The 14,436-nt window shown below is 27.0% G+C and overlaps 3 protein-coding genes across 3 annotated transcripts in view; 1 reads left to right on the forward strand and 2 right to left on the reverse strand.

The window, feature by feature from the left end:
• The window catches only part of LOC134834696 (E3 ubiquitin-protein ligase PDZRN3), a 104,197-nt gene that overhangs the window by 75,542 nt on the left and 14,219 nt on the right, over positions 1–14,436 (forward strand). The gene's annotated exons all lie outside the window — the stretch shown is intronic.
• LOC134835136 (adenosine receptor A2a-like) lies at positions 6,461–8,066 on the reverse strand. The gene is made up of 3 exons (XM_063850004.1): positions 7,937–8,066; positions 7,725–7,869; positions 6,461–6,998 (listed from the first exon to the last, which is right to left on the reverse strand). The coding sequence occupies exons 1-3, from the start codon at positions 8,059–8,061 to the stop codon at positions 6,516–6,518; spliced, it is 753 nt and encodes a 250-aa protein (XP_063706074.1). The 5' UTR covers positions 8,062–8,066; the 3' UTR covers positions 6,461–6,515.
• LOC134834162 (sphingomyelin phosphodiesterase-like) lies at positions 10,163–13,257 on the reverse strand. The gene is made up of 6 exons (XM_063848731.1): positions 13,127–13,257; positions 12,607–13,067; positions 12,457–12,553; positions 11,386–11,707; positions 10,780–11,326; positions 10,163–10,720 (listed from the first exon to the last, which is right to left on the reverse strand). The coding sequence occupies exons 1-6, from the start codon at positions 13,221–13,223 to the stop codon at positions 10,385–10,387; spliced, it is 1,860 nt and encodes a 619-aa protein (XP_063704801.1). The 5' UTR covers positions 13,224–13,257; the 3' UTR covers positions 10,163–10,384.

The raw sequence follows: 14,436 nt of genomic DNA on the forward strand, positions 1-14,436 counted from the left end.
ACTAAATAATTAATTAAATTTAAATTAATCAAATTATTTTTAAAAAAAAAAAAAAAATAAATTTTTATAAATTTTAAAATTTTTTAAATAAAATCTATCAAAAATTTAGGAAATTTCGAAAATTAATTTTAAAGAAATTGTTATATTAAAAATAAAAATTAAAAAAAAAATGGAATTTAAAAGAAAATTAATTAATTAAATTCCAAATTAAATAATTAATGAAATAATATAATCGAATTTTAATTTAACTAAATTTAAAATAAAATATTTAAAATTAAATCCATTAAAAATATAAATTTATTATTTTCTTGTTAAAAAAATAAAATTTATTATTTTTTGCAAAAAAAAATTAAAAATTATTTATAATTTTGTTTTTTACTTACTAAAATTTCTTCAATTTTTTTTTACCAAAAAAAAACATTTCCTATTCGCTAAAAATATTTTTTCTCTCCATTTCATTCCAAATCCACAAAAAAACGAATTTTTATACAATCACGTTCATAGAAATCCTCGAAAACTTTTGCGAAAGCAACAAATTACCTTCGCGAGCAAAGTTCAAACCGACAAAAAAAACATCAATTGGAAAATTGTTCGTATGGTATTCCCAACTTGCTTAAATAACACGTCGTTCATAAATAACTAAACTTTATTACCTGTCTGTCTATTTTCGTCTTCTTATTACATTTCTTACGGCACAAAATAGCGCGACGCCTCGCGAGATGCACACCGGGTTATAAACTTTTTATCATATGATGCACTCTGTTAAATAACTTTTTTGGCTCGAAACTATTTTAATAATTTAGATCCTTGACATCTTATCATATTTTACGTGTTGGAATACTTATTAGGCAATTCGGAGTAAATTCCATTATTTTTCCCACTTTTATTACGTTAAATAAGTGTCAAACTTTATCTGCATAAACTTTGGCTTGTTACATCGGCGGCGGAGAGAGGGCGGAATGACGTTCAACATAATTTATGCCAAACAAATTTAGGTGTCACTCGAATGCTGCTAATAAAATCACAATTCACTTGATGTGACGTGAAATTTTCGCTTCCTACGCGCGCAAGAGTGAAAAATCTACAATCACGGATTGACAAAGAATATTAATGGACGCGCTTGTAAAAACATGCCACGTAACATCAAAATAAAATGAGCGCCGATGATTTTGTTGTTTTTCATCCACGTTGACATTATTTTACTCGTTCACTAAACAAATTTTTTTTTCACTAATGTGACATGCATATTATGTTGTGCTCGTCTAATTTTGTCGTCGTACAACGAATTTTGACACTAATTTTATGGGTGTTTTGCTTTTAAAACTTAATATTAGCGTGTCATGTCGTGTCAGACATTTATTGACCAGTTTTCGTGACATCGCAGAAAATTAGATGAAAATTACTTTGATAGCTAATTCAAAAATAAAATAAAATACAAATAAAAAAAAAATAAAATTAAAAAAAAATAAATAGAATATAAAAATTTTAAAAATTTAAATTAAAAAAAAAATAAAATTAATTAAAAATTAAAGGAATTTTTTAATAAAAAAATTAATTAATAAATTAAATAATTTATTCACTTAAAATAATTTTTATAATTAAATTTTAATTAATAAAATATATTAAAAATTTACTAAAAATTAAGCAAAAATTTAAATTAAAATAAAATTTTTAAATTTTACAAAATTAAAGAAAATTTTTAAACTTAAAAGAAAATTAAAATTAAATTTTAAATTAAATAAATAATTTAATTAAAATAAAATTTTTAAAAAAATCCAATTTAAAGAAATTTTAAAAATTATTTAAAAATTTAAAAAAAATTATTTTAAATTAAAATAATTTTAAAATAATTTAAATTTTAATTAAATTAAATATTAAAAATTGTATTAAAAATAAAAAAAATAATTTAAAAAAATAAATATTTTAAAGGAAAATTTTAATAAAATAAAAAAAAAATAAAAAAAAAACAATTGCAAAATTAAAATTAGATTAATTAAAATTTCATTTTAAAATAATTTAATATTTTTCAAAGAAAAAAAATTTTTTTAATCAAAATAGTACAAGAAAACATCTAACCAAAAAATCTTTTGACATGACAAAAGATAATTAGATTTCTCGACATTTCCTGTTCTCCGTGTTGTTATCAATGCAACTTGATGTCGCTACATTGCTGGGACGCCATCCCGGATGTCGTTTATCGCGACAACAGAAAATCCTTGCAAATGCATGTCTTGCCACGGCGCGAAATCCCTTCATATGATACGCATACAAAAACGGGTTAAACACACTATTCACGTGTCGCATAATAATCAGCGCATTTATTCCCATCAAGGAGATATCGACACTCTTCGGCGAAAGATATGACACGATATCGATGACGTATAACGGGATCCAACAAATTCCGAAAAAGACAACGGTAACAAAAAGGACACTTGTCGTGCGGATTTCACGATTTCTTAATGGATCTCCTTGATTTTGGTTTAATTTGTTGATGTTTTGAACGGATTTTGATCTTTTTTGAAGCTAAAAATAAAAAAAAATTAATAAAAAAAAATTTAAAATTAAGAAAAATCACCGTTCGTTTAAAAATGAGATAAATTCGAACGTAAAGGACGATCAGAACAAGACTGGAAGGCACGATAACGCCAAACATCAATACCAATGACATCTCTGCGGGAATTACTTGCGTGAAATAACATTTAAATTCACGATAACAGCTTAAAATTAAAAATTTTGTTGAAAAATATTGAAAAATCAATTAAGGAAGTCAAAATTTACATATGTGTTTCATTACTTTTGCAATCAAAAATGCGATCATTTTCCTCAATTGCTTCAATTTCATACTCTTGAGTGTTATTACGATACCATATCGGAGGTTCGTGTGGAGCTTTGTTCAATCCCATCGAAGGTAACCATCCAACTATCGTTCCAACGAACCAATGAGCCAAAATATGAACTAAAAGTAATTTTTTTAGTAAAAAATTAATTTTTAAATAAATTTTAATTTTAAATAATTTAATTTTTTTAAATTTTTAATTTAATTTAATAAATTTAAAAAAAATAAGAATTAAAAAAATAAATTTTAAAAAAAAATTATTTTTAATAATTTAAAAATTATTTAAAAAAATTTTTTTTAAATAAAAAAAATTTTTATTTAAAAAAAATTTAATTTTTTTTCAATTTATTTATTTAATTTTTAATTTATTTTTAAATATTTTTATTTAAATTTAATTTTAAATTAATTTTAATTAAAATTAAATTAAAATTTTTAAATAATAATTTTAATTATTTTTTTTTAATTTTTTTTTTTTAATTTTTTAAATTTTTAAATTTTTTAAAATTTTTTTTAATTTTTTTAATTTTTTTTTTAATTTTTTTTTTTTTAATTTTATTTTTTTTAAATTATTTTTTTATTAAAATTTTTTTTTTAAAAAAAAAATTTAAATAAATTCAATTTAATTTTAGGCAAATTTTGATCAAATTTTCAAAAAAAATTACTTACCATTGGCCCAAAATTCCGTAAATCTCGTGGAAAACCATAACGGATGTGCCAACGAAAGATATTTCGCTGTCGAAGCTGCAACCAAAGCCAACACAGAAATCATCCCGAAACTCGTTTGAATCGAAATAAAGAAGAGACACCAAAATCGATTATGCGGCAATCCAACTGACACGTAAATTGTCGTTGGCATTCCAATAATTCCCATCAACAAGTCAGCCCATGCCATCGAAACAATGTACTTGTGAATAATTTTCTGCGACTCATTCTTCTGCGTGTCACTCCAAAAAACCAACAAAACGATCGCATTTCCAACGATGGTCAAAACGGTGCAAACGATTTCCGTGTAAATGTAACCAAAATCCGCTTTTTCGAAAAAATTCACATCTTTGTCGATGTACAGCGAACCCATCACGTGTTTTCTCGCCAAAGGGCCCAACAAAACTGACCTGTACCCATGATAAGATGCCGGAAAGTGACACATCACAAAGATGACTTTTTAGGTCACGCATGTCATCGGCAGGCATTTGCCTCACACAAAACATCCGCAAGACAAAGGAAAGCGTTCATTCGCACAAAGGCACATCGCTTTTATTGTCATCACGTGTGTTTGTTGTTTCTTCATTGTTCCTCCGAGCAGTTGTGATTATTTTAAAAGGATGCAAAAAAAAAAGTTCAGCCATGTAAGAGGAAGAAGTCTTGTGTGGCTTGATTTATGGGCCAATGTTTGAATGGGAGCCAAGTTTTCGGGTAGCAGGCAAAAGGTGTTGTAGCAAACACCTCATAAAAGTCCCATTTCTATTCATAAATGTGTGAAAAATATGTCAATTTATCTTTTAAATACAGAAAGAGATAAATCTTGAGCTTTTGTTGGGTGCTTTCTGGTGTGCGACAACAACTGTGTGTGTCGCAATGTGTTTTTAACAGGAAAATTTTACGTGTGGTTTTGCGAGAAAAGGACTCGTTTTTACTTAAAATGTTCCTTTACCAATATTTTTATAATTTTTTTGCTTCTTTTTTTTTATTAAAGAAAATTATTTTGAGTGAATTTTTTTAACATAATTAAATATTTTTAAAAAAAATTATTTTTATTATATTTAAATTTATTTATTATTTTTTTTTATTTAAATTTATTTTATTTTATTTAATAAATTTTTTACTTAATTATTGTAATTTTTTTAAAACTAAAATAAAATTATTTTACTTAATAGCTATTTATTTTTTAAAATTATAGATTTATTTTTTCAACATTGAATATTTTTTTTTTATTTTAATTTAGGTAATTAAATTAAATTTCAAATTAATTTAAATATTTCAGAAATTTTAAAGAAATTTATTTAAAAAAAATATTAAAAATTTTCATATAACTTTAAACGAATAATTTTAATTATTTTAGAATTAAAATTAAAAAAAAAATTAAATTAAATTCATTTTTAATTTAAAAAAAATAATTTTCATAAAAAATTCGAAAAATAATTTAAAAAAAAAATTAATTTATTAAATTTTTAATTTAAATTTTTTCATTAATTAATTTATAAATTATTTTTTTTAAAAATTTAAAAAAAATTCTAAAAATCTAAAATCTAAATTCTAAAAAAATCTAAAAAAATTTGAAAAATTTAAAAAAATCTAAATAAATGAATGTTTTATTGAAAAATATAAAAAAATTTTAACCTAACTTAATTAATTTAAATTAAAATTTAAAAAAAATTTAAAAAAATTAAATTAAACTTTTTCTAATTTTAAAATAATTTTAAATTAAAATTATTTCTATTAAAAATAAATTTAATAAAAATAATATTTAAATTTTAAAAAAATTTAAATAATTTTTTTTTTCTTCAGAAATTTGTAATAAAATTTAATTTTAATTTTATTTTTAATTTTATTTTTAATTTTTTTTTAATTTTATTTCAGCTTTAAAAAAAATCAAAAATTCAATTAATTTTTTTTTTCACAAAATTTCAGTTCAAAACCACTTTTGAAGATATAAATTCTCCCAAAATATTTCATTTTTTGAAAGCAAGTAACCAACATTTATCTTTTTTTTTTGCTGAATGAAAACGAAAGCAAACACTCATCCAGTGAAACGAGCCTGAATGAATTTCTCAACTGTAAAACACACAACTCTCTAAATGGAAAACAAACAATAATTACGAAAAATGCACAAATAAAAGAAAACTTTGGGTGCAAAAATCAACAAAAGATAAGAAAACTGTGTCACCTGGAAATAAAATGCAAATATTAATAAAAAATTTCTTCTGTTGAGAGATTCTAATTAAAAATGCACCAAAGCATTGCTTCTGGCTAAAAATTTGTTTCACTTTGGAATTTACCAAACAGAGAAAATCAGCAAAGTACTTAAAATTCAATCAATTCTTTACACATTTTGCCTCCTCTCGTGCTCGAGCAAATTATCGACTGTAATCAAGTGAAAGGATAAATGGCGTAGAACAATTTACAGAACATTTATGTCTGTCTTTCGATGCGGAGAACGGCAAACGGAGGCATTGTTGTAATTGCAAACATATACTTAATTCCGAGAAATGTACGAGAAGTCTACGAGGAAATAAGATAAATTGAATGGAAATAGCAAACACACATAATCGCTTCCATTGTGGTTGATTGTTTGGATTACGACAAAGTATTTTGGGGAGTAAAAAGGGGGAATTTCGTGTCTAGTCTTTGGGGAGTTTGCTCCAATCAACGAGAAAATTGAAGAAGTCCGATTTTTTTTAATAACTCTAAAAGATTCGGGTCATTTACATTTTTTTCCTATTCAAATGTGACGAAAAAAATCCTTTTTTAGAGACTGAAAAATGACTTCCGATTTAACTGATGAATTGTTTCCATTTAGAAATGCGAATTTTTCCATCTCAACATTCATCGGGGGAAAAAAATGTTACGGAAAAGTTGCAAAATAATTGATGTAGAAGTGTTAACGGCAAACAATAAACAAATTGCTGTCGAAAAATAAACTTTTTTTTTTGCACCGTAAAAAAAAGTTTCGCAAATCGATTCAAACTTTCGCCTTTTGTTCGCAAAACATCGAAAATCTCGTACTTCTGGATCGCAAAATGTCACCCGTTGATGATCCGCCTCCAGTTTTTTCCCATTCGTCATCGTCCTTTTTGCAACAACAAATTAATTTTCGTTTTAGGGCTTTTTTGAATCCTTTCATGTGATAAGCGTACAGGAAGGGATTTAGCACGGAATTGAAGTGTCGCAGCACGATCAAGGCGTTAATGGTCTCTATCGTGATGCTGAGACTTTGGGAGTCGAACGAGAAAAAGACGTCGATGATGTAAAGAGGGACCCAGCAAATGACGAAAAATAAAACTGTGATGAGAAGGACGATGGTTGTTTGAAGTTCGCGCGTTTTTTGGTCCATTTCTTTGGCAGGAGATTTTCTGAAGGGACAACAGCACTCGAATAAGGAAAGAAAAATGTGACTCCAATCGGGTTTAAGGGATGAGTTGTCGTTTCCGTGACTGCGATTCATCTGAAAAATGAAAAAGGAAGGAAGTTATTAAAGAATTTTTATCAATTTTTATTAATTTTCTGAATAATTTCGAAATTTTATAGAATTTTTCACTATTTAAGATGCTTTAAAAATTTTCATGAATATTTTTAGATTTTAAACTTTAGATGTTTTAATTAATTAATTTATTTATTTAATTTATTTATTTATTTAATTTATTTATTTATTTATTATTATTATTTTTTTTTTTGAAACGTCATGAAAAATTTATTTTTTTTTATTTTTTAATTTTCGAATTGCTCAAAGAACTTTTTTTTTTATTTTATATCACTTTTTTGGTTTTTTCGCAAATTTTCAGATTTTTTATGAATTTTCATAAGATTTTATTTTAATTAATTATTATTTTTAACTTATGAAAAATTTTTGAAAATTCGAAAAAAAAAAAATTTCCGGATTTTAAAATTTTATAAAAAAAATAAAATATTAATTAATAGTTATTTTTTTATTTATTCATTTTTTTTTTTGTAAAAACTCATGAAAAATTTTTAAAAATTCGAAAAAAAAATTTTTTCTGAACTTTGAATTTTATAAAAATAAAAATTTTATAAAAATATTAATGAATAATTTTTTTTGTAATATTTTTTTTTTTTTTTGTAAAAACTCATTAAAAATTTGTAAAAAATTCGAAAAAACAAAATTTTTTTTTGATATTTAAAATTTTAGATTTTTAATGAATGAAAATCTTACCGTCCTCTTAAAAATGAGATAAATCCGGATGTAAATCCATATCAACACAAGACAGGATGGTACAATAACTCCAAACATCAGTACACGTGACATTTGCTTCGGCACGATGTCATTAAAGTAACATTGAAAATCGTCACGGAAACATCTACAACCAAAAATTTCCCTTTGTCAAAAATTTTCCTTTGAACTTTATTTTTTGGAGGAATTCTTACATGTGCGTTTCATTGCTCTTGCATCCATAAAATTCATCATTTCTCGCAATTTGTCTCTCACTAAAATCATTCGTATTGTTCCGAAATTGCACAATTGGTCGTTCCGGTGCATTATTCAATCCCATGGAAGGCAACCATCCAATGAGCATCCCAACTAACCAATGCACCAAAATGTGACTCGTTGCCCAGAACTCATTGAAGCGCGTCGTGAACCATATTGGACACGCCAAGGAGAGATATTTCGCTGTCGAAGCTGCAACCAAAGCCAACACGGAAATCATCCCGAAACTCGTTTGAATCGACAAAAAGGCCAGACACCAAAACCGATGCTGCGGCAAACCAACCGACACATAAATTGCCATTGGGATGCCAAAAATGCCCATTAACAAGTCCGCGAGTGCCATGGAAATGATATATTTGTGAATAATCTTTTGCGATTTGTTCAACGTTCGTTCGCCCCAATACACGAGCAAGACAAGAGCATTTCCGATGATTGTTAAAAAGGCACAAAGGATTTCTGAAGCGATGTAAGCAAAGTCTTCCTTTTTGAAGAAGTCACGATCTTTGCCTTGGAACAAAAGATCGTCAGAAAAATCTTCTTCAGAACTCATTTTTTCGTGTAAGAGAAGTTCGCGAACGAGAAACGACTGAAAGTGAATTCGCATGAAAAGTTTTTATCATCGACAAGCGGAAACTGATGCAGATTATCGCTTGAACTTATCTCTCGGTGACTCTCAAGTTTTTTAGATGCAGAAAAAATTAAACAAACGCGGAAGAGTCATTACCATAATTAGTTGACGAGTGAAATTCAATCAAAAGCCTAATATTTGATATTTTTGTTTGACAAATACACTCGGATGACTACTCAAGAAGTTTACATATCGCATTACGTACCAAGTCGGCAAATAATTAGGTAGCACTTGAATTTGATACTTCACTGTCTCATTTGGGTGTGTTCCGCTAATAAGATGACATCACTTTCACTCAAAAAATTAAAATTTTTAAAGAAATTAATCACATTGAAATTCTTTAACGGATACATTTTCATTTAAAATCATCCAAAGTTACGTGAATTTGCGGAAAATTTCTGTTTGTTATTCGTTGTCGGAATTTAAAACAAGAGACACATGAAAAGCTAAATGAGTGTAAATTAAAAACATTTTGAACATATGGCTCGGGTAGAATCTGCGTGACAGGACGGAGGAAACATCAGCATTCAAACGAACAACAAACAAGCAAACATACAGAAATTACATTATTTGCATACAAATTCAATGAATGCAAATTTCGTTCTCGGAAAAACATTCCTTTTTCTCACATCACGAGAGAGAGAGAGGAGAGCATGCGAGAAAAAAAGACAAACAAGTGAAATGTTTGCTACTTTTTACCACATAAATCTATCCTCAGCTATTCTGTTTGTGAGATGAGACAAAAGGTCTTCTGTAATGCAAACGAGTCGAACAGGGGAGGGAAATTGAGTGATTTTGAAAGATTTTTTCACGGTTTGACTCTTAAGGGCTCTTGTTCATAAATACCGTAAAGTAGATAAAGCTTAAAGAAAAAATTTGTTAAAATTCAAATGAAACGGAAAAATGTAGATAAATTAAGAGAAAGCTAATTTTGAAGTTAAGAGAACAGAATTTCCCTTTTCTGAAGTTTTTTTTTTTGTCTCATCGATTTTAAGTGCTGCTTTCATTCAGTATCATAAATTTCGTTTTACTGGCATTGACTTTCAATTTCGACATTTTGAAGTAGTGAGACAGTGATTCGAGATCCTCGTTGATTTGTTGATTGAATGTTTTCTGTATAGATCCAAAAATTGTTATAAATTCATCATAAATTGCCAAATAGGTTTATGAAGTGTTTTCATTTTTTATGAGTTTCTTAATGACCTGAAAAAAAATTAAAGAAAAAAATGAAAAATTTTTAAATTTAAAAAAAAAATTAAAGAAAAATATGAAAATTTTTTAAATTAAAAAAAAAATTAGAAAAAAATGAAAAATTTTAAAATTTAAAAAAAAATAAAAGAAAAAAATGAAAAATTTTTAAATTAAAAAAAAAAAAAAAAAAAAAATGAAAAATTTTTAAATTAAAAAAAAATAAAGAAAAATATGAAAATTTTTTAAATGAGGCCCTTTAAGCAATTTCCATTGAAGAAACGTCCCTGAACACGAACGCCCGAGCAACGAGACAAAAACTTTGTTGGCATCCAGAAATTTTATGTTGTTCATTTCATTTGATATTTATTTAGTTTTGAGACTTGATTGTTTGTACTTTACTTTTTTGTGTTTTGTGACCGACCATTGGAATATGGTAGACGACGCAAACAACATTAAATTGTTAACTTCTGTTGTTTTGTTTTTCCTCGTTTTTTCTCTGTTCGCAAATGGAATGGAAATGACATGAAAAGTTAGAACAATTGTTTTCCAATCTTTTTTGCCTTTAATTCTAATTATGCTTATTGAATAATTTTTTGAGCTCGTTGCATTTTCTGTCGTCAAACACTTGATTCGTGACAATTGTGCACAAATTTTCCTTCAAACAGTTTTTATTGCAGCCATTTTCTAATGCTGGCTCAGCTAATTTGTACCGGTATTCCCAATATTTCATCAGCAAGTCTTTTTCTTTGGCAAAACGAGTTACAAGAGCATCAACACTCCGCGGGGACAAATCTTCGACGCCATATTCCTCTTTGAAGGAATACATTTTCTGCCAGTGCGGGACTGAATTCGCTTGATTTGCATCCGTTAAGTTGTAAAAGTAGGTGACTGCCTCGACAATTTGCTGCGAAAAAGATAAAATGAATGTGGGTTACGAGTTGCAAGAATGCCAAGGATACGTACGAGTGTCTCTTTATCGACGTGATAAACGCGATAATTGGGATTAACGTTCGTGTAAGTAACGTGACTGCCTCCATTCCATGCCACATTGATGGCTTTCGAGATATCGTCACTTTTGTAGAAGACATTGAACTCTTCGCGATGCGTATGTCCGTTGAACTGCCCGGTGATGATGTGATAAAAGCGATCGATGAGTTTCTGATATTCACGTGCCCACACGTAATAACAACTTGTGCCGCCTGGCGGTTGATGCAACAAGATGTGAACTTTTTCGCCAGCCTTTTCAGCAGCCAATAACACGTCATGCAGCCAATTTAATTGAACGGTATGCTCTTTCGGGTGATACATGACCCACCAATTGACGTTGTAACAAACGTTGTTATTGAGTCCGATGACACGAAATCCAGGACGAACGAGAGTTGTGTAATAACCGCCGCGTTTGAGAGTCAATTCAGTGCTTTGGGGAAGGAATTGACGCCATGCTTTCGCGATATATTCGTACAAATAATTCATTGAGAGACTTTCTTTTGTGATTTCTTCGGGAGAAAATCTGAAAATTTCCAAAATTCATAAAAAAAATATTTTAAAAATTCAAAATAAAAATCTTACATATCAACGGGATGCGCTTCATGATTTCCCAAAATAGGAAAAACTTGCTTTCCCTTAAACTCGGAGGCCATATAATCGTCAAATTTGCGTAACACGTCAACATTGAAGTCGAATGATGTCTCCCAAATTCCGTGATCGACAGTATCGCCTGTGTAATAAATGATTTCAGCATCAGAATGTTCAGTTTTTATGTGTTGAACTAAATCTTCAACAGACTCCCATGGAACATCGCAATCGTAACTTCCCCATCGTCCTGCTCCATCAGCAGCGTTTTGTGGTTTTCCGTGAGATTGGCGGCAACATGTTGGATCGTCACATTTTGCTAAAAAATATTAAAAAAGTTAGTTTTGTGAGAATTTTTCCCATTAGATGATTTTTTTAAAATTGATTTTTGATAAAATTAATTTTTTTTTATATTTAAAAAGGTTTAAAATTTTTTTTTTTAAATTTAAAAATAATAATTATTTTTTAAATATTTTTTTAACAAAATATTAAAAAATAAATATTTAATTTTTTTTTTTTTTTTGAAAAATTATTATTTTTTTATTTTTTTTATAAAATTATTTTTTTTTTAATTTTAAAAAATATTTATTTTAAATAATTTTTTTTTAAACGGTCATGGAAATTTTTTTTTTTTTAAAACGGTCAAGGAAAAATTTTTTTATTATTTCTTTAAAAATCAAGGAGGACAATAAAGAGTAGGTATGTAATATCGAAATGCGGTATAGTATGTCGTTTAATTTTTAATTTTTTTAAAATAATATTCATTATTATTAATTAAAAAAATTATTATTTAAAAATTATTTTTTTGTTAAAATTATTTTAATAAAATTATTTCAATTTTAAAGTAAATTAAATTTTAATATTTTTGGGTATGCAATGAACATTACATTACATTTTCTTAATTTTCACAAATTTGACTGTAGATTTTCGAAATTTTCTTGTACAGAAACCTTCTGTTAGCAAAGACGAACATATTACAAAAGAACCCCAAAGAGATTTTTAAAGCAGATTTTGAATTATTGCGTTACAAATACATTACAAATTTCAAAGAGATTTAAAAATTCTTACCGTTATTTCCAACCACATATCGCGGATCGTAATGAACATCCGTAATATGAACTATTTTGAAAGTTTCTGGTTCTTTCTTCACACTAACTTGACTTTCCTGAAAAAAAAATTATTTAAAAAATGAATTTTTTTTGAAAATCAATTTCTTACATTCCACACAGGATAATTTGGATCAACTGTGATATGATACAAAAACTCCGGTTCGGTAATTCTTCCGCAAGATCCATGAAAGGCAAACGCGCAAAAAGTACTTGCTGTCAGCTTCGGTTGATTATCGATCACAAACAAAAGTGATTCCAAATTAATCCGAATCAGGCCTTCGCAAGCTGCTTTTGACGTAATTCTCGCATTGACGCAAATATCGATGGCAGCTCTTTCGATATACTCGTCCGACATGTGCAACACGCGGCGATAATTGAAAAGTGTTGGAGCAGCAATTCGACATCCGTAACATGCCAAATCGATTTTTGGTTGGGGAATGTCTTCCAAATTCATTCGCATGAAATCCGAGGGTGGTTTTAGTTCGTCATAAAGTTCCAAGAGACGCGCTGAATGAACGCCATTTTCCATGAATTTGAGATGCTCTTGGTAAAATTCTTCCCGAAGATTCTCTGAAAATGGTCAATAAAGCAATTAATGTGATAAAAAAGATTTCTTTTTGGCAACTCACCTATCTCATCATCAAATTGCCGATATCGGTAATTCCGATCTGCCGCTAATCCATTGTTAAGTAGGCAGATCGCGATAAGAACGATTGATGTGAACATCGAATTTTTTTCTCTGATTAGCACAGGAGTGACTTCCGTTTGCAGAATGAATTCGCAACGGAACGAACGTGCCATTTTATAGCTAAAAACTTTTCTTATCAAACGGGGCTTATCATTTCAATTGTGTGTCATATATCTATAGTAATCCAATTGTTATTTTTTTCACATTCAATACTACTTTTGCAATAACGAGGACAAAACGGGGAAAAAACAGAATCAAAACAAATTCTGTCATCGGCAACATTTTTTTTTTTTGTTTTCAATTTGAAACACAAATAATTTAATTAACAAATTGAAATGTCAATAACGTCAATTATGCATGAAAATAAATAAAATGCTGGTTTTTATTTTACAATTTCGATTCGGAACAAATGGAGTTTAAATAAATTTTTTGTTTTTTTTTTAAATGGAAGTTAGTCAGTGAGGGTGATTTATCGCGTTGAATGCACAAAATTGAATAAAAATTGAGATACAAATCCACGAGTGTTTGATTTTCGGTGTCAAATTACGAGTTAGAGGGTTACGAAAGGTGAAGATTTTAGTGCACGAGTATTTAATCAGATGAGTAAATAATGAAAAATGATATAGAGCGGCAGATGCATGGAAGTTCAAATAATTTATCTTTCTGAAAGAAAAAAATAATATAAATAAAAAAAAATTAAATTAAAAAAAATCTTTAAATTTCAAATTTGAAAAAATCTTATAAAAAATTATATTAAATATTTTAATTAATTTTTTAAAATTTTTAGTTTAAAATAAATTTAATTTTTGATTAATTTTTGTGAAAAATAATAATAAAAATTAAATAAATTTTTCTTTGAATTTCGAAATTTTTTAAAAAATTTTCTTGTATGGGAAAATTTTTAAAGCATTATATGAAAATAATTTTTAAATATTTATTCGATTCATTTTTTAAAATAATTTTAATACGGAAAAAAATAAAATAATAATAAATTAAGTAAAAAAAAATATTTATTAATTAATTGTTAAAATCATTTTTATGCAAAATATTAAAAAAATAAATATTTTGTTTTTTTTTTATTTTTTTTTTTTTCGTAGTTAAACGCTTTTTCTCTATGGGTGCATTCAAGAATGCCCATCGATGGACATCAATGATTTTTTCCAAAATTTTTTTCATTAATTCAATTTATAAAATGGATTTTTTTTATTAAAAAACATCAAAAATCGTTAAAATAAATCATTCAAAAATATT

The sequence above is a fragment of the Culicoides brevitarsis genome, chromosome 3, assembly GCF_036172545.1.
Source record: "Culicoides brevitarsis isolate CSIRO-B50_1 chromosome 3, AGI_CSIRO_Cbre_v1, whole genome shotgun sequence".
NCBI lineage: Eukaryota > Metazoa > Arthropoda > Insecta > Diptera > Ceratopogonidae > Culicoides > Culicoides brevitarsis.